Source organism: Rattus norvegicus, chromosome 10 (genome assembly GCF_036323735.1).
Source record: "Rattus norvegicus strain BN/NHsdMcwi chromosome 10, GRCr8, whole genome shotgun sequence".
Taxonomy (NCBI): Eukaryota; Metazoa; Chordata; class Mammalia; order Rodentia; family Muridae; genus Rattus; species Rattus norvegicus.
The window spans coordinates 15309469-15326265 of record NC_086028.1 but is presented as its reverse complement, the minus strand read 5'-3'; the positions used below and the strand labels follow the sequence as shown (position 1 = coordinate 15326265).

Here is a 16797-nt window from a genome sequence, read left to right as displayed (position 1 = left end):
TCTGCCTGCCTCTGCCTGAGTGCTGGGATTAAAAGTGTGCACCACTATTATTTTGTTTGTTTGAGACAGGTTCTCTAAATAGTCCTGGCTGTCCTGGAACTCACTATGTAGTCCAGGCTGGCTTTGAATTCACAGAAATCTGCTTCTCTCTGCCTCCCAAACCCTGGGATTGAAGCCATGTGCCATTATGCTTAAAATTTACTTATTCTGGGGTTGGGGATTTAGCTCAGTGGTAGAGCGCTTGCCTAGGAAGCGCAAGGCCCTGGGTTCCGTCCCCAGCTCCGAAAAAAAGAACCAAAAAAAAAAATTTTACTTATTCTGATACAAGGTCTCACCATGTAACTAGAAGGACTGGGACTCTCTGCAAAGATACCAATCTGACCTAAACTCACAGAAATCCACCTGCCTCTGCCTCTCAAGCGCTGCACCATCTCAGTTGATCTCTTAATTTTATTTGAGTGTGTGTGTGTGTGTGTGTGTGCCATACATGTGTGGGTGCCCCCTGGAGGCCTGACGAAGGATAGATCTTCTGGTCTGAAATGACAGGTGGTTGTGAACCACCTGATGAAGGCGGTGGGAACTGAACTCAAGTCTGTTACCAGAGGCCCATGTTCTCTTAAGTGCTGAGCCATTTCTCCTGCTGCTTTGTTTTCCGTTTCCAGCAACCACATGGTGGCTCACAACCATCTGTAATGGGATCTGATGCCCTCTTCTGGTGTGTCTGAGGACAGCTACAGTGTACGCACATAAATAAATAAATCTTCAAGGGGTTGGGGATTTAGCTCAGTGGTAGAGTGCTTGCCTAGCAAGCGCAAGGCCCTGGGGTTAAGTCCCCATTCCGAAAAAAGAAAGAAAGAGAGAGAGAGAGAAAGAAAGAAAGAGAGAAAGAAAGAAACTTGCATAAATCATCAAAAAAAAAGAAAGAAAAGAAAAAGAAAATGAAGGGGTAAAAGTTAAAACCATTTTAATCCAAGAATATAGTAGGGCCTTTGTGTTTGGTATGGGGTGGATTAAAACATTTGCATACAAGTCTAACAAGCTGGGAAGATAAAAACGATTTGAATTCCTTGTTTTTATACAATTCCACACTTCTATACTATTTGATAAAAAGATCCTTTTGTTTTAATTTTTTAAGATTTATTAATTTATTATATATAAGTACACTGTAGCTGTCTTCAGACACACCAGAGGAGGGCATCAGATTTCTTTACAGATGGTTGTGAGCCACCATGTGGTTGCTGGGAATTGAACTCAGGACCTCTGGAAGAGTAGTCGGGTGCTCTTAACCTCTGAGCCATCTCTCCAGCCCCCTGTTTGTTTTTTGAGACAGGGTTTTGCTAAATTGCCAAAGTTAGGATATAACTGCCTTGGGAGTTGGGGATTTAGCTCAGTGATAGAGTGCTTGCCTAGCAAGCACAAGGCCCTGGGTTCGGTCCTCAGCTCTGGAAAAAAAAAAAAGAAAAGAAAAAAAGAGGATATAACTGCTATAGATGACTATAGATGGATGTGAGCCACCACGTGGTTGCTGGGATTTGAACTCAGGACCACTGGAAGAGCAGTCAGTGCTCTTAACCACTGAGCCATCTCTCCAGCCCCTATTTAATGTTTCTTACAAGTACAGTCACACCAGAATGTTTACCGACCCATCGAGAAAGCTCTGGGCACTTTTACCTTTTGACTAGTCATCTTGGTTTGACTCCCTGGTCGGGGGCAAGGAAGCAGCTGAGCCTTCTCTTTGGTCTGAGAGGGAGGGCCCCAGAGTCAAGGAGAAGGTAATCAGTGTTTTAAAGTTCTTCCTTAGGCTGCCAGCAGGACCAACTGCTCCCTCCCACTGAGACCACTGGGTCTCATCCGTCCCTGAGTCCAGGTCCAGGCCACCCGGAAGGATTTCAAACAGAACCTGGAGGATCCAGAGATAGAGCCCTGAGGCTGGAAGAGAGATCCTCAGGAACTCGCCGAGCCTCTTCTATTTTCAGTCTCCTCCAATCTCCCTTCAGTCAGATCCAAAGGACAAGCTCTTCCCTTTTGGGGGATTTCAGAGTGGCTCTAGTGTTATTTGAAGAGGTTCTCATGTAGACCACACAGGATGACCTTAAGCACCTGGGCTCCTTCCTTTACTTCCTGTCTGCCGGGATTACAGGCAAGACCCACTACATTCTCAATTTAACATTATTTTGAAGATCGAAGCCAGGGGTAGGTGCTCTATAACCTAGCCACATCCTCAGGCCTCCTGGGATGTCTTTCAGTTCATCCCGACTCTGTAGGGACGGCCTACACTATGGCGCCGGCAAATACTTTCAGGCTTTCTTTCCAGTCAGGAGGGTCCCCGGGTGGGGTCCTCCAGAATGCCTCATTTTTTTCATAGTATTCACTTAACATTTGAAGAAGTGTGTAGGTAGGTCCGAGAAAGTATGGTGACTGAAGGAGGCCCACACTCCCATGCTGCTCCTTCCAGAGCTAGCCAGTGTTCTTTCTTTTCCTCAAACCCAAAGTTCTGCTTAGCCTCATGCCTCAGGCCCTCTGTACCCTCCCTTATGAGATGCAGGAACACAGACAAGGGTTTTAACCTCTCTTCCCTAGAGTACTAGCAGCAGGGTACCAGTGTTCAGATGTTGGCTGCAGACTCCACTCCCTTTCTCAGAAAGGGACAGTCCCATTGCCCACTGAGGTCCACTGAAGATCAAGAAAGGTGGATAGCCCTCCAGATTCCAGTCTACAGCGAACCCCACCAACCCACCAAACGTTCCAGGTCACTGGGGATCTCCTAATGGGGAATAGGAGCACTTTCTACTCCAACCCGGCGTTGGACCGGGCTCCCGCCTTGAGCCCGACCCACGCCCATGAGGGTGCTGCAATTGGAGGAAAGTTCTGCAGCTTGTGGCGATTGGTCCGAGAGCAAAGGCCCCGCCCCCTAGCTCCGGAGCTCAGAGGGGCTGCGCTGAGGGGTCCCCGGTTGTGGGGACGCGCCGGGCCGGGCAGCCGCTCTGCGGGCTGCTCGCGCTGCGGCCCCGACCCTCCCGGGGCAGCAGCCCGAGGCCCCGGCGCGTCCCCTAACCATGCTGGTAGCGGCGCTTCTCTGCGCGCTGTGCTGCGGCCTCTTGGCTGCGTCCGCTCGAGCTGGCTACTCCGAGGACCGCTGCAGCTGGAGGGGCAGGTACCCAGGAGAGATTTTGGGGAGGATTTTTGTTATTTGTGTTTTAAATTGAAATCTTGGGTTGGAGGGCTCCCTCCCACTTGGAACTGAGGAAGCGCAGACCTCAATGTCCTGTTCCAGAGGGTGGACGCAGGTGTTGGTGGCCGCGGGAAAAGGGTTGAGCGGGCTAGGGAAATGAGGGCCACCCACCTGAGAACCACCGTCCTGTCCCCAGCGGTTTGACCCAGGAACCTGGCAGCGTGGGGCAGCTGACCCTGGATTGTACTGAGGGTGCTATCGAGTGGCTGTATCCAGCTGGGGCGCTGCGCCTGACTCTAGGCGGCTCTGATCCGGGCACGCGGCCCAGCATCGTCTGTCTGCGCCCAACACGGCCCTTCGCTGGTGCCCAGGTCTTCGCTGAACGGATGGCCGGCAACCTAGAGTTGCTACTGGCCGAGGGCCAAGGCCTGGCTGGGGGCCGCTGCATGCGCTGGGGTCCTCGCGAGCGCCGAGCCCTTTTCCTGCAGGCCACGCCACACCGGGACATCAGCCGCAGAGTTGCTGCCTTCCAATTTGAACTGCACGAGGACCAACGTGCAGAAATGTCTCCCCAGGCCCAAGGTTTTGGTGTGGATGGTGAGTGACTAGACTGGCTGGGGCGGAGCTGGGTGTCAGAAACTGGCCCTCTACACTGGCCTGATCCGAATGGGCCTTGCCTCCCCACTGCACCGAAAGCCCTGTAGCTTGACGGAGGCTACTCTGGTGGAGAACACAGTGGCTTCCAGGTCATAGGGAGGTGAGTTGAGAGTTCTCCCTCCTTTCTCTCCTCCTCTTCAAGGTTCGGTTTAGGAAAAGAGCGGGAGGGGGCAGATGCCAGAGAGGCCAGCCTTGGGTCTCTGGTTTCTGAAGGGTTGGGGGGAAGGGTTGGGCTGGGGCAGAATCAAAGCCTATGGCCGAAGCTGTCCAGGGCTCCCTGGCCTTGTGGTGACCTCCTTCCCCTCCCCCTAGCCCAACCAACAAAAGTCCAGTGTGCCTCTTCGTCACCATGGAGACTGCCTGCCCTGCCTCCCGGCAGGGCACCAGGCCCAGTGCTTTGCTCTTCTGGAACTTGTCTCCTGACCCTGCAGGGAATGGCTCTCTGACTGCTCTGCCATAGACAGAGACCCCAGAAGCAGAGTCCACTAGAATATCCCTGGCTGGACCTGGGAGGCAGCTCTGGGAGGTTACAGAAAGTTCCCCAGTGTTGGTCTGAGTTTCTGAGATGGGTGTGCAGGAATGTGTCCGAGGCACTGAGGGGCCCATGAGTAGTCTTCAGGCAGTGTGATGCTGGGAGAAGGGTTTAGTCGCCAGCTCCTGTACCTTCTCCTACTGTGGGGAGCTGTGGGCTTGTGCTGAGAGATCACAGGCCTGCCTGATGACCTGCCTTGCATGCTAGGTGCCTGCAGGCCCTGCAGTGATGCCGAGCTCCTTCTGACTGCATGCACCAGTGACTTTGGTGAGTGTTTCCGTCTTGGGAGAGCTTAGGGTCTGCCCCACATTCCCACGTGCCCACCACTGGCCACCATGTCTCTTCGTAGTGATCCATGGGACCATCCATGGGGTCGTCCATGACATGGAGCTGCAAGAATCAGTCATCACTGTGGTGGCCACTCGTGTCATCCGCCAGACACTGCCACTGTTCCAGGAAGGGAGCTCGGAGGGCCGGGGCCAGGCCTCCGTTCGTACCTTGTTGCGCTGTGGTGTGCGTCCTGGCCCAGGCTCCTTCCTCTTCATGGGCTGGAGCCGATTTGGCGAAGCTTGGCTGGGCTGCGCTCCCCGCTTCCAAGAGTTCAGCCGTGTCTATTCAGCTGCTCTCGCGGCCCACCTCAACCCATGTGAGGTGGCACTGGACTGAGAGACCTGGGAGCAAGCCCTGGATGGATCTTCCTCTGGGGATGGGGTGTTGGGGAGGGGTGATAGGAGGGTGGGTGGGAAGGGTGTGGCTCAGATGGCATCCTGGTACCCACAGTGAGGTGGTAGAATACTAAATAACCTGGATCACACCAGCCACTGTAGACATGGTCTTCTGTGACAGGCAGGCTCACTCAGCTCTGCTCCTGCCTCACTTTACCTACTCTCCAGTCTGCTGCCCTTCTGACCCTTCTTAGCCTGCTGACCAGTGAGCTCTTGTTTTCCTCTCTCTCCAGGGTGCTGCTGGGGTTCAAAGCAACTGTGTCATATTTTGGAAGAGGGGCTAATTGGTTGTTTTTTAGGTGCCTGGGGGGGGCAAGCAGACAGACATCACTTCCAGCTCTGAACGAGGCCTTTTAGGGAGGGGTGCTGTAGTCTGGCAGTGTGCCATCCCCTTCCATGGTCGTCTTGAGCCATACAGTCATGCTTGGCCCGGTCCCGCCCTTGGGGAAGAATGGGCCTCTCTGTCCGGAGGCCTCTGAGACGTGCTGAGCATCCAGACATGGCAAAGCGCCTGCAGGGTGTGGGGTCTCCCCTGCAGGATCTGCTTGTTCGTTTCCGGCGGGAGAAATGGACAATGGGGTCTCTAAGGACCGTTTCCCGCCACTGGTCCCATTGTTGCCATCCCTGCCTTCCTCCTGGGCCTCTATTGGGCAAAAGGCTAGTGAGATCCAGGACAGACAAAGCCTGTGGCTCGAAAGCCTTTGAGTGAGGTGTGTGCTAGGTTTCTTAGGACATCAATCAGATTCCTGGGAAACCGCTTCAGCTCGAGTGCTGGGCAGAGTGGGAGTGGAGTTCTAGAAATGCGTGACCTCCTTTGAGGCTTTCCATCGGTGCATCATCAGTCCCAACAGACTTTTCATTCAGACTGGGAGAGTGATAAGGCTGTCCAGGGAGCAGACATAAGGTTCCTTGCCCCAGACTGCCAAGGAAGGTACCTGGTGGTGCCACGCCCTACATAGGTCCTGGGATGACCACTTTGGAATATTTATAGTCAGAGGACTTAAATCACACCTGTGTGTATTCTGAGGGTGGACACAGAGCATGCTCCGTTTATGTAAACTGCTTCTGGAGAGGGAGGGGTGATGAGGGTAAGAGGTCACTCCTGAAGAGTAGGTAACACCATTTTCTCCCTCCATATCAGCCTCTGAACTGGCCCCTTGCTAATTCCTCTCATCTCCCCAAGCTCCGTGGAGTGCTAAGGGTTTAGACCCACATCTTTCCATCTGGCAGGGGAAGGCTGGTCCAGCGGCCTCAAGTCTGCTCTAGGGAACAGGTAGTGAAGGCAGAGACTGGGGAATGGTTGTGTGTGAGAAGATGGACCCAAATCACAGGAGCTAACCTGGGAAGCCCTGTGGAGACCAGAGGCATCTCCAAGTAGAGCTCTGGTAGCTGAGGAGAAGAGTGTGGGTGCCAATGTCAGGTAAAGTTGCTGGGGCTTTCTAAGTGCGCTAGGTCTGAGAATACTGCCAGGAAGAGCAGACAAGAATAGCTGTGTCCAAGCAACCCTGTCTAGAATTCAGTGTGTGGGAGGGTTCTGGTATAATTCTCCCAGTGGCCAGATTCTGAGCTGGATGGAGCAGAGTCTCTCTGTGCAGAATACACATACACCTGCTGCCTGCCTTTGGACACCTGTCCTGCAGAGGGTTTTGGAGGATAACACTCTGCACCTGAGGGATAGAGTGGCACTCTTGGGCATGTTCAATTTGGAAGCCATCATTGTGTCTGCTAGGGATAGCAGAGGAGGATCAGGCCCAGAGTGAGCATAGACAAGGAGCACCTGACATTCCCAGACATTTAGCCTTGATGCGAGTGGTCGGGATACAGCAGCTTGACTCAAGGCTCCTATCTCTTTCCATGCAGGGCCTTACTGGGAGTCACTCAACCCTTTATTTTTGAAGGAAGGAGACCTTCCGGGCTCCTGGGCTGTCTTCCACCCTAGGCTGGGCCCGCTGCCAGCACCCAGCCGCTCACATCCGGCCCCCTCCCTCCATACTCACTAGAGAGCCAACATCTGTCTCTATCTGCCCACCCCTCTCCTTCGACCCCAGAATACTGTTTCCCGCCTAATTATGTCGCTGTAGGGTGGGGAGTGGGGGTGAGTGGAAGGACGTCCTCTGTGGTTTGCTTCTGGGTTTTGGGTAGGCTTTCAGGAAAGGAAGTCTTGGTCAACAGAATTTGCATGGGAGTGATTTTCAGTTATAGGCCCTGGCTATAAACCAAGTCTGTGGGCCAGAAGCAGTACAGCCTCAGGGGGATCTAGAACTGAGATTCCATATGGTTGTCTGTAGAGTGGACCCTGAAGCTGGCCGCTGTATGTCTCGGACCGTAGACCCACTCGAGGCAAACTCCGTAATTCTCATCTACCGCCTGGGTCATCGCGACCCCAAACCATCACTCGGAACCCAAGGAGGGCCCCCCGGTTGATTGGGCGGAGAAGAATGAGTGTCGGACTGGCTGCGGAGGCCTCTTCCACTTCCGGCGTCTGATGGGGCGGATACCTAGGCTTTTGCTATTGCGGCGGCTGCTGCTGCTAGTGTAGGCTCCGAGCGGACAGAGCACAGCTCAGGCCGGGGGTGCAGAGGGGAGGGCAACGGCTTCCAGCTACCAGCCCGGAGCCTTGGGAAGTACGACCTTGAACTGCGTGTCTCTCAATCATGGATCAAGACGACCCAGCCGAAGCGTTGACTGAGCTGCGGGAGAAGCGGCTGGGCTTGCTAGAGTTATTGCAAGCGGCAGCAGGCTCGGGATTGGCCGTCTATACTGTGTGGGCGCTGCTGCTGCAGCCGGGCTTCCGTCGGGTGCCTCTTAGACTGCAGGTGCAGCGTTGAGTCTTGAAAGAAGAGGGACCAAAACTGGTGCAAGACAAAGATAAATGGGTGGAATCAAGGCTACTACTGTAGATAGTGTAAAGATGGGCGGGATCAATTATGGCGCGGGACCTAAACAGGGAACCCAATACACGGAGAGTTGGAACCAATAAGTTGCAGAGCCTGGGTTTATAATCATGACCAAGGCTAAGTGAATGAAGCTGGGATTGAATTACTGAAGGGGTATCGGCCTATGATTGAAGAGTAGGCTGGGCTGCCCTGGGTGTGGCAGGTATTAATTTAAGGAAGGAAATCTAGTAGGCACGCAACGGCACCCAACCTGGTGCGTCTGCCTATGTGACTCTAGCCTCAGCCCACCAAATTCCTTATTCAGGTGCCCTACATTGGCGCGAGTGCCCGGCAGGTTGAGAACGTGCTGTCACTGTTGCGAGGTCGCCCTGGAAAAATGGTGGATCTAGGCTCTGGTGATGGCAGGATCGTAAGGCCTGTGTCTGTATATTCGTTGTCCCTCCCTTGGTGGCCCCATTCCCTACATCCAGGTCCCACACTCTTGGCTCCCATAGGTGCTGGCGGCCCACCAATGTGGTCTCCGTCCAGCTGTGGGGTATGAGCTGAACCCGTGGCTTGTGGGACTTGCACGGCTGCATGCTTGGAGGGCCGGTTGTTCCGGGAGTGTCTGCTACCATCGAAAAGATCTCTGGAAGGTACCCCACCAAACTTGATCCTCCCTGTTCTCTCTCTCTCTCTCTCTCTCTCTCTCTCTCTCTCTCTCTCTCTCTCCAAACTTGATTTTCTCCCTCCCTCCTTTCCTTTCGTTATTTTCTTTGAGATGTGGACTCTGGTCCAGGCTTATCTCAAACTAGCCCAGGATTACAGGCACAAACCATCAGACCTAGTTTATGCAGAACTGGAGATCAAACCCAGGGATTCGTGTAGCTAGGCAAGCACTCTGCCGACTGAGTCACACCTTTATCTCCCAAGTTTCATGCTCTGAGTGGCTATCATGCTGATATCTGGGTGACTAGAGGCCCTACCTTAGGGACCCCATGCCCCCAGCCTTTATCCTTGTTTCCTACAGGTGAGCCTCAGGGACTGTCACAACGTGTCTGTGTTCCTGGCTCCCAGTGTGGTAGGTCGTGGGTCTGCTGTCCTGCTGGGAGATCAGGGCCACAGTCTTGGCTCTTGGATACTCTCAGGCCTGGAATATGTTCTGGGCCCAGTTGGATGGCACAGCTTTTTCTTACCTGTTCCTGTGCCCTCCTCCCTCCTTTTCTTTCCTACAGCTCCCTCTGCTGGAGGACAAGCTGCAAGTGGAGCTTCCTGCAGGGGCCCGTGTGGTGTCTGGACGGTTCCCCTTTCCCACATGGAAGCCTGTAGCCGTGGTGGGCGAGGGCACCGACAGAGTTTGGGCCTATGATGTCCACGGTGCTGGGCCAGCTGTGTCTTCCAGTGGGGTGCCCATCAAGGCCATCCCAGAGTCCAGTTCTACCTAGATCCCTAGGGCCCCTGCTTGACAAGCTGGCTGATTGGATAAAATAAAGACTCTGTGGGTTCAGTTCTGACTTTTGTATATTCTGGGAATCACTTCTGGGGGTGGGCGTCCAGAGGGTTCCATGCTGGCTGTGAAGAGATTTGATTTGAGCTTTTTCTGGGAGACTACCTAGTGACTCTGAGTCCTTGGACGCCGGGGCCTAGTGGAAGGCATAGATTCTACTCCTTGGGAATCTCCTGAATTCGCCAACTTCCTCAGTTTCAGGATTTCCTGCTTGTACCTGATTGGGATGATCAGACAAATCACTTGTCTGGCCATGGGTTCTTTTCTTCCCACCGAGATTAGGACCCTGGGGTCACATCCAGCCTACCTGCCCAAGTGCTGGTCCACATACTCCTGTAACTCAGAAAGCTGCTGTTCTGCCATGGTGGCCCGGACCATCAGCTGTGCCCGTTCCCGTTCTAGCTCTGCCTGGTGGAGGCATGAGTCATGAGCCATGGGAGGGTGGGTGTAGGGAGGGGATCCCCACCACTCCTTCCCCACTACCTGGGTGTCCTGGGAGAAGTCCTGCAGCTTCTGCTGGATTTGGACCCAGGATGCAGTGTCTAGGGCCCTGATGGAAGGAGAGGAGGGGCAGTCTCTGAGCCAGGTGCAATACCTGCTGTGTGGTTTTAGGACAACACAGCACTAGGGGGTTGGGGATTTAGCTCAGTGGTAGAGCGCTTGCCTAGGAAGCGCAAGGCCCTGGGTTCGGTCCCCAGCTCCAAAAAAAAGAACCAAAAAAAAAAAAAAAAAAGTGAAGCACAGCACTGACTGGAGCCTGGAGCATCTGTACATGGTTAATCTTCTGACTAGCTCAGTGACCCCTGGTCTATACCAGGTTTGGGTGTTTTCTTCCCCAATCCTTGGGAGGTACTACCCAGGAGCCTGCCTAGTATATGGCAGGTATAGAGGCCCAAAGCTACTGCTGCTGAGGCCACCCGGCTGTCAGCTGCCACCAAACCCAAGTTTATCTATTAGACACTTAACGAAGCAGCCATCCATGTTCAATGATTACCAGTGTTCCCCATACAAACTGAGATAGCCCAGAGCAGGGATAAGAGAACCCTACCCAGCAGCAAGTTTGTTAGAATGAACGAAGGCTGTGCAGCTTCTGGCGCTCTCTGCCTGACTTGTAGACCTCCTCTGTACCAACAGAAAGCACTCACAGTGGCTGTGACTTGTCCTCCTTGGAAGCTTCACCAGATCCCTTCTCTGGGTACAGTAGCAGTGTCGTCCTGTGTGGGCCATACTGTAAACAGACATGGTGGGTTCCCTTGGCTGACTGAAGAAGGCCAGCTGCTCAAAGGCTCTGAGCTTGGGACCAGGCCAGGGCCGAGTCCTTCCTGGGGCTCTGGGCTTCAAGGCAGTTTTGGGCAGCAGGGAGGGGGCACCTGGGTCCCAGTATTACCTCATTTTCCCTTGGGTGGCTGAGTTCAGCGGCCCAGTGCAAGGGTGATGGCTCCAGGTTGATGGCTGTGGCAAAAGTAGCCCTGGGAGTACCATGTGACCTGTTGGGATCTGTTTGTGCCTGGCACTGCTCCTGCAGCATACAGTACAGGTCACATGGGCCCACTCCACCCCAGGTGCCTGGTCAGGGTAGAGCCCACCTGCAGGTGGTTAGCAGCAACTCCTGCCTCTGGTTCAGATCTGCCAGGCGCTTGCGGTAGGCCCGGGCTGCTTGGGCCAGCTGCTGCTCTCGGCTTCTGTGTGCGGCCCGAATGTCCTGCAGAGCAGCCTCCAGGAAAGCTTGGAGAGATGCCTGATTTGTGCTACTGGAAGTCTCCTGGAGGGGGTTGAGTAGGACAGAGCTGGGGTTGGGGCTGGGTTTGGACCAGGTTAGGCAGCCATGCTGCAGGAGCTGGGCTGGAGTTGGGTAACATGGTTGGGCTTAACCTTAGCCCTTATCCTAGCTGGCTATGCAGGGACCCGGGTCCACAAATTCCTTGTAACTGTCTGCCCAGCCCACCCCAGGCCAGACTTGCACTCTTCAAATCTCACCGTCTACTCCTGACCACTATAGCACATAACCAGAGTGCTTACTGCTGTCTCTTTGGCATAGCGCTGCAGCCGGACGGCGTACTCCTCGTTCAGCTTCTTCAGCTGAAGCTGCAGCTGAGCATTTTCAGCCTCAGCCTGCCGGAGCTGGTCCTTACAGGAGGACAGCACCTGGGAGTACCCAAGAGTGCTCTGTTTGTAGGACTCCCAGCCAGCCCCGAGGCTCCCAGAGTGGTTAAACCCTCACCATGGCTTGGGCAGCCAGTTGCTGACCAGCTGTCCTGGCTTCCTCTCGGGCTCCCTGCAACTGCCGACTTAGGGCTCCCCTGTGAACACAGTACAGGCTCAGCTAGGCCAGGGTGAGGTACTCCCTCATCCCCCAAAGGGGGATCTCTCTGACCACTGGGCTCTGCTTGTTCTCGGTGAGGTGAAACTCACACTTGTGTCTCCAGTGCCTGCTGCCTGACTCTGTGATGCTCCAGAACCCACTTCAGCTCCTCCTGCAGCCTCTGCTGGCCTCCCGATGGCTGTAGGGTGAAGAAGACAGACACTAAACTCACCACGTGTGGGCAGATCCTGTGCTAGGTGGCTGTCTGAGGCTCTGAGAGCCTGCGTTTCGTGGGCTGCATCTTCGTGGACATGGGGGATGAGAGGGGAGGGGAGGGGAGGAAGCAGCAGACACCCATTTCACTGCCCCTGTGCAGGTGCTCAGCGCAGCTCTCTTAAGTGCTTAAGTAACCTTAGAGTCTGCCGTAGGTGACATTCAGGCCTGGGTTTCTCCACTGACCTCTTGTGGTGACACCTGGTATTGCCCTGGATTGGCTGCTGGCTGGACTGTCTGTCCCTGGCAGGCACCAGTTCCGTGCATTTCCAGCTCTAGCACCCGACTTTCCAGTCGAAGAACCTGCAGAGATTAAGGGTGACCTGGGGTAAGTAGATATTCACGTGGGTACATGCAGGAGCACACGGACAGGAGCTAGGTAGAGGTCCACAGACACAAAAGTATATGTTCACTCTCAGGGACCTGAACCCCTTAATGGTGCTTGTCCAGCTGTGTACTCTGTTCCTGAATGAATTCAGGCTGACACGCAGAGCTCGCTTGGCTACTCACTTCTCTCCTCAGCTCAAAGACTTCAGCCTCATGCTGTTCACGCAGGTGATGGGTTGCGATCTGCAGGTCAACTAGCTCCTTAGAAATCTGTGGGTAACCAGGGTGAGAGAGGCTGCCAGTGGCTTCTTAGGCTCTCTGCTCCTACTATGACCCCACAACCCCACACCCACCTGCAACCGCTGTTCTTCACTCAGCTCCAGATGTGTTTGGGGCTCTGTCTCCAGGCTAGTGGCCCGGGCTGGGTTCCCAGAAACTCTTGGCAGCCAGTCCTCAGCTCCTGGGACAACCTGAGAAGGTACCATCAACCCACACCTAGGTGGGTCTTGGGCCTAGACTGGGGACCCAATTCTCATGGAGGCATTTCAGCCCCCCCTGAACCAGGCCAGCCCCTTCCCTGAGCAGGGACAGACACAGGATCCAGGGACTTAATCCCTTCTGGTCATTTAAGAAAACAAAGGGGGGTTGGGGATTTAGCTCAGGGGGTTGGGGATTTAGTTCAGTGGTAAAGCGCTTGCCTGCCTAGCAAGTGCAAGGCCTTGGGTTCAGTCCCCAGCTCTAAAAAAAAAAAAAAAAAAAAAAAACAAAAAAACAAAAAAAAAAACAAAAAAAAAAGAGAGAAAAGGAAGGACTCTAAGAAAACATCAGTATCTTGGGGGGGGGGGGACTCACATTCTCTGCAACTTGAAGTGAGGCCCATGGCCTGGGGTCTGGGGCTGCCCTATACTCCATAGAGGCAATACTATCCTCCAAGAAGCCCTGGCCTCTAATCCGTCTGATGGTGGCCTGCTTCCTTGCTGTTACTGGGAGTGTTGTCAGTGTTGCCAAGGCCTCTGTTGATCTTAGAGACTGCCTATCCTGCCTACAAGGAGGGGCAAGGCAGTTTAGTGGTTAGGAAGAGTGGTATCCACAAATGACATCCTTTCCTTCCTGGGCCCCAATCCCTCATGGCAAAAAACAGACACGCCCTCTCTGTCTTGCAGGCCAGCTGGGTCAGAGAGTGCATGACAATGCAAAACCTGTACCTGTAGTTAGTTACAGACACGATTTGTCTTTATATGGGATGCACGTCGTCCCATAGGGATTTGTAGTTATTTCCAGTGGTTCTCAACCTTCTTAATGCTGAGACCCTTTAATACAGTTCCTCATGTGGTGACTCCCCAACCATAAGATTATTTCATTGCTATTTCAAGTTGTAATTTTGACACTGTTATGAATCGTAATGTAAGTATCTGTGCTTTCCAATGGTCTTAGCTGACCCCCTCCATTTTTAAGTGTCGCGACCCACAGGTTGAGAACCACTGTATTAGACCCTTGTACATTTTCCTCTGTCAACACTGGCAGGTGAACTAGCTGGACAAACATCAGCAGCCTCTGTCTGAGGGAAGTGGGCTGTGGACCTTGGGAGCTAGCTCAGCCTGGGAACCAGAAAGGCTAACTTTAGGAGGTGCCCTTGCCTGAGGCTGAATTGGAGCATGCGCACTGCGCCACTGTGATCAACCGGTGAGAGTGGTTCCTTCTGTGCATGCGCAGTTCCTGCCACCGTCCATCAGGTCTCTGCATCACTCACCCAGGATCTCGACTGAGGAGTGGTGATGTTGCGGTGGGCAGCGGCCACACTCTCTCCAGGACTAGATCGGCGGCTCATGTGCGAGTGAACGAGGTCGACCCAGGTCTGGGATCCTGGTGCAGTTGAGAGGGGCGGGGTCTGCTGAGGAAGGCGGGGCCTACAGGGATCAGGAGAGGAGCTAGAATCCGCAATGCTGTGTAGCTTTTCGGAGAAGTTGAAGCTAGGACAATGGGCGGGGTCTGAGGTGATCAGGGCAGGTAGCCCCTGAGTCTTGGAGCTTGGAACTGAAGCAGTTCCTCTCGGAAGCTCCTGGGTAGCGGAGCAACTCTTTCTTTGTGCCCCCAGTGTGTGTGGCTGACCCGCCCGGTGCAACTCAGAAGGGATTCCTTAGGTTGAGGAACTGCGGACTGGCTGAGGTCTGCGACCATGAAGGTCAAAGTCATCCCGGTACTTGAAGACAACTACATGTACCTGATCATTGAGGAACACACACGGGAGGCCGTGGCTGTAGACGTGGCTGTGCCCAAGAGGGTGAGGGCCGACAAAGGATGCCATCAGGGGACTCCCGGAGCAGACCCTACCCCCTAATTTTTCAAATAATTTGATGTATTATCTTTGGATTCCCATGGAGTATGGCTACCTTTGGTGTTTGTAGTCCCCCAGTAATTGTAATTGTCGGTCCATTATCTCCCCTAACTCTTGCTGTCCTGGGTCCCTGTGGAATTAAGCACCTGAACCGAGTGCGCCAGTATGGGGTGGGTGGCCCACCTGGCCGTCACTTCATCCTTACCAGCTGCTGGAGATTGCTGGCCGCGAGGGAGTGTCTCTGACCACGGTGCTGTCCACCCATCATCACTGGTAAGAGGGTGTGTGTTGAGGCCTAAAACAGACTCTTCCATTAGTACCCCGACTTGACCAGGCCCCTACATTTCCACAGGGACCATACACGTGGAAATGCGGAGCTGGCGCGCCTGCAGCCAGGACTGGCTATCATGGGAGCAGATGAGCGGATCTGCGCGCTAACCCGCAGGCTGGAACACGGAGAGGAACTTCAGGTGAGCATGTATCCAGAAGGGGTGGGGAGGGTCCTGGCCCCGGCCTGCCCACTGGCCCTCACGGGTCCAATGCCTCACCATCGCAGTTTGGGGCCATCCACGTGCGATGCCTCTTGACGCCGGGCCACACCTCTGGCCACATGAGCTACTTCCTGTGGGAGGATGAATGCCCGGACCCACCAGCCCTCTTCTCTGGTACCTTGCAGCCTGGACTCACCTACCAACCCAATTCCACTGTGTCCTCCCGACCCCCTTCTGACCCTCTTTGCTCCCTAGGAGATGCTCTGTCAGTGGCAGGCTGTGGCTGGCACCTGGAGGACACTGCCCAGCAGATGTACCAGAGCTTGGCCAAGACTCTGGGTACCCTTCCACCCCAGACGGTGAGCCTTGGCCTCCTGTGGGGCCCAAATGCTTGGCACTGGACTTCCTCCTGGTATTTAACCTATGCTTTTGTAGCTGTCCTGCTTTGGTAAAGGTGGTGTGGGCCTGGGTGGGTCAGGGGTAGGAGTGCCTGGCCCTTCTTTGGCCTGGGGCAGCGTGTGCTCACTGAGCATCCTCTTCTTACAGAAGGTGTTCTGTGGTCATGAGCATACGCTGAGCAATCTTGAGTTTGCACAGAAAGTGGAGCCCTGCAACAGCCACGTGCAAGCTAAGCTGTCCTGGGCCCAGGTGCATGCATTTCCTGCTCCATAAAAGGGGGTGGGGTGGGAGTAGCCTTCCTGAAGTTTGGGGTGAGTTAGAAAGGGAATCATTGGAGAGTCAGAATGCTGGGTTTTGCCCTGCTGTGCCTTAACCTCCCCGTGGCTGCTGGTTGTCAGGGGCCCAGTTGTAATCAGGGGCCTGTTCTTTGCAGAAGAGGGATGATGATGATGTACCTACTGTGCCTTCAACGCTGGGCGAGGAGCTCATGTACAACCCTTTCCTAAGGGTGACGTAAGTATGGCTGTGTCCTAGGCCTTCCTGTGGTGGCCCTGAGCCGTATCAGCGGGTAGGGCAACCTCAAGAGGCTGTCTGCACTGCCAGTTAGTCTCCCCATGGAGCAGTCTCAGGACAGCCTGGCATCCTTAGGGCCTCTTTGGCAGTCATTTGAGTAGTTAGGAGGGTATCTAGGGACTATTTATTGAGCTGAATGTCCCTGGCACCAGAGAAGGGCATTTGTTAAGGGCCCTCCTTCCATCCACTGCCCTGCTGGGCCCCGCCCCCATGGGCAGCTGGCCAGCCCCACAATTCCCCAGCATACTCTTCCCTGCAGAGAGGATCCAGTCCGTGCGTTCACAGGCCAGGTGGCACCAGCCCAGGTCCTGGAGGTGCTCTGCAGGGAGCGAGCACGCTTCCAGCTTGCTTCGGAGCCTCCACAGCCCCAGGTCCGGGCACTCCTGGCCTTACAATGGGGGCTTCTGAGCACAGGCCAGGAAAAGTGAACTGTGTGGGGAGCCTGCTTGTCTCCACACTCCTCTGAACCTCAGGCCGACTGGAACCCTGCCACCCTGACTGCTTATGGAGCCATACAAGTGTGGTCTGTAGGAGCTCTTGTGGGTCCAGAGACATACATCCTGGGGACTGAGGAGGGTAAATAAAACTTTGAAAGGCGCAGTGTGGTACCACAGACACACAGCAGATA

The 16797-nt window shown here is 54.4% G+C and overlaps 4 protein-coding genes across 10 annotated transcripts; 3 read left to right on the top strand and 1 right to left on the bottom strand.

The window, feature by feature from the left end:
• The first annotated feature begins 3047 nt into the window (after positions 1-3047).
• On the top strand, positions 3048-5066 carry Metrn (meteorin, glial cell differentiation regulator). The gene is given in 4 exon segments (NM_001009962.1): positions 3048-3154; positions 3369-3769; positions 4569-4628; positions 4711-5066. Coding segments are annotated over 4 exon segments (876 nt in total). The 5' UTR covers positions 3048-3056; the 3' UTR covers positions 5028-5066.
• Positions 5067-5315: 249 nt separating this feature from the next.
• On the top strand, positions 5316-9469 carry Antkmt (adenine nucleotide translocase lysine methyltransferase). 3 transcript variants are annotated; one of them, NM_001127447.1, is made up of 5 exons: positions 7610-7902; positions 8288-8392; positions 8478-8618; positions 8993-9043; positions 9198-9468. In NM_001127447.1, exons 1-5 carry the CDS (start codon positions 7741-7743, stop codon positions 9405-9407), a joined length of 669 nt encoding a protein of 222 aa, NP_001120919.1. In that variant the 5' UTR covers positions 7610-7740; the 3' UTR covers positions 9408-9468. The 3 variants fall into 3 exon arrangements, with proteins under 3 accessions (XP_038941293.1, XP_038941292.1, NP_001120919.1); XM_039085365.2 differs by lacking the exon at positions 8478-8618 and having other exon boundaries at positions 5316-7902; positions 9198-9469; XM_039085364.2 differs by lacking the exon at positions 8993-9043 and having other exon boundaries at positions 5316-7902; positions 9198-9469.
• Positions 9466-13863, bottom strand: Ccdc78 (coiled-coil domain containing 78). 2 transcript variants are annotated; one of them, XM_039087110.2, is made up of 13 exons: positions 13224-13863; positions 12725-12841; positions 12555-12641; positions 12231-12347; positions 11882-11970; positions 11691-11769; positions 11489-11596; positions 11056-11231; positions 10857-10938; positions 10615-10697; positions 9953-10019; positions 9777-9877; positions 9466-9686 (listed from the first exon to the last, which is right to left on the bottom strand). In XM_039087110.2, the coding sequence occupies exons 1-13, from the start codon at positions 13281-13283 to the stop codon at positions 9575-9577; spliced, it is 1278 nt and encodes a 425-aa protein (XP_038943038.1). In that variant the 5' UTR covers positions 13284-13863; the 3' UTR covers positions 9466-9574. The 2 variants fall into 2 exon arrangements, with proteins under 2 accessions (XP_038943038.1, XP_063126163.1); XM_063270093.1 differs by having other exon boundaries at positions 11489-11614; positions 13224-13844.
• On the top strand, positions 12356-16797 carry Haghl (hydroxyacylglutathione hydrolase-like). 4 transcript variants are annotated; one of them, XM_006246064.5, is made up of 9 exons: positions 12356-12372; positions 14085-14224; positions 14467-14652; positions 14915-14979; positions 15059-15176; positions 15263-15556; positions 15744-15845; positions 16030-16109; positions 16429-16797. In XM_006246064.5, the coding sequence occupies exons 3-9, from the start codon at positions 14548-14550 to the stop codon at positions 16595-16597; spliced, it is 933 nt and encodes a 310-aa protein (XP_006246126.1). In that variant the 5' UTR covers positions 12356-12372; positions 14085-14224; positions 14467-14547; the 3' UTR covers positions 16598-16797. The 4 variants fall into 4 exon arrangements, with proteins under 4 accessions (XP_006246126.1, XP_038943040.1, XP_063126164.1 ...); XM_063270094.1 differs by lacking the exon at positions 12356-12372 and having other exon boundaries at positions 14026-14224; positions 15263-15371; positions 15453-15556; XM_039087112.2 differs by lacking the exon at positions 12356-12372 and having other exon boundaries at positions 14018-14224.

What these genes read in the sequence shown, in the direction of transcription:
- Ccdc78 (XM_063270093.1), bottom strand. Translation starts at nt 13,283, where the DNA reads ATGGAGTATAGGGCAGCCCCAGACCCCAGGCCATGGGCCTCACTTCAA. An exon ending in CACTTCAAGTTGCAGAGAAT is followed by an intron (nt 12,842 to 13,223) that starts GTGAGTCCCCCC and finishes GTACCTTCTCAG; the next exon opens with GTTGTCCCAGGAGCTGAGGA. An exon ending in GAGGACAAGTCACAGCCACT is followed by an intron (nt 10,020 to 10,614) that starts GTGAGTGCTTTC and finishes TCCTTCCATCAG; the next exon opens with GGCCCTAGACACTGCATCCT.
- Haghl (XM_006246064.5), top strand. Translation starts at nt 14,548, where the DNA reads ATGAAGGTCAAAGTCATCCCGGTACTTGAAGACAACTACATGTACCTG. An exon ending in GTACCCTTCCACCCCAGACG is followed by an intron (nt 15,557 to 15,743) that starts GTGAGCCTTGGC and finishes CTCTTCTTACAG; the next exon opens with AAGGTGTTCTGTGGTCATGA. An exon ending in AACCCTTTCCTAAGGGTGAC is followed by an intron (nt 16,110 to 16,428) that starts GTAAGTATGGCT and finishes TCTTCCCTGCAG; the next exon opens with AGAGGATCCAGTCCGTGCGT.
- Antkmt (NM_001127447.1), top strand. Translation starts at nt 7,741, where the DNA reads ATGGATCAAGACGACCCAGCCGAAGCGTTGACTGAGCTGCGGGAGAAG. An exon ending in GCTCTGGTGATGGCAGGATC is followed by an intron (nt 8,393 to 8,477) that starts GTAAGGCCTGTG and finishes TGGCTCCCATAG; the next exon opens with GTGCTGGCGGCCCACCAATG. An exon ending in TGTTCCTGGCTCCCAGTGTG is followed by an intron (nt 9,044 to 9,197) that starts GTAGGTCGTGGG and finishes TCTTTCCTACAG; the next exon opens with CTCCCTCTGCTGGAGGACAA.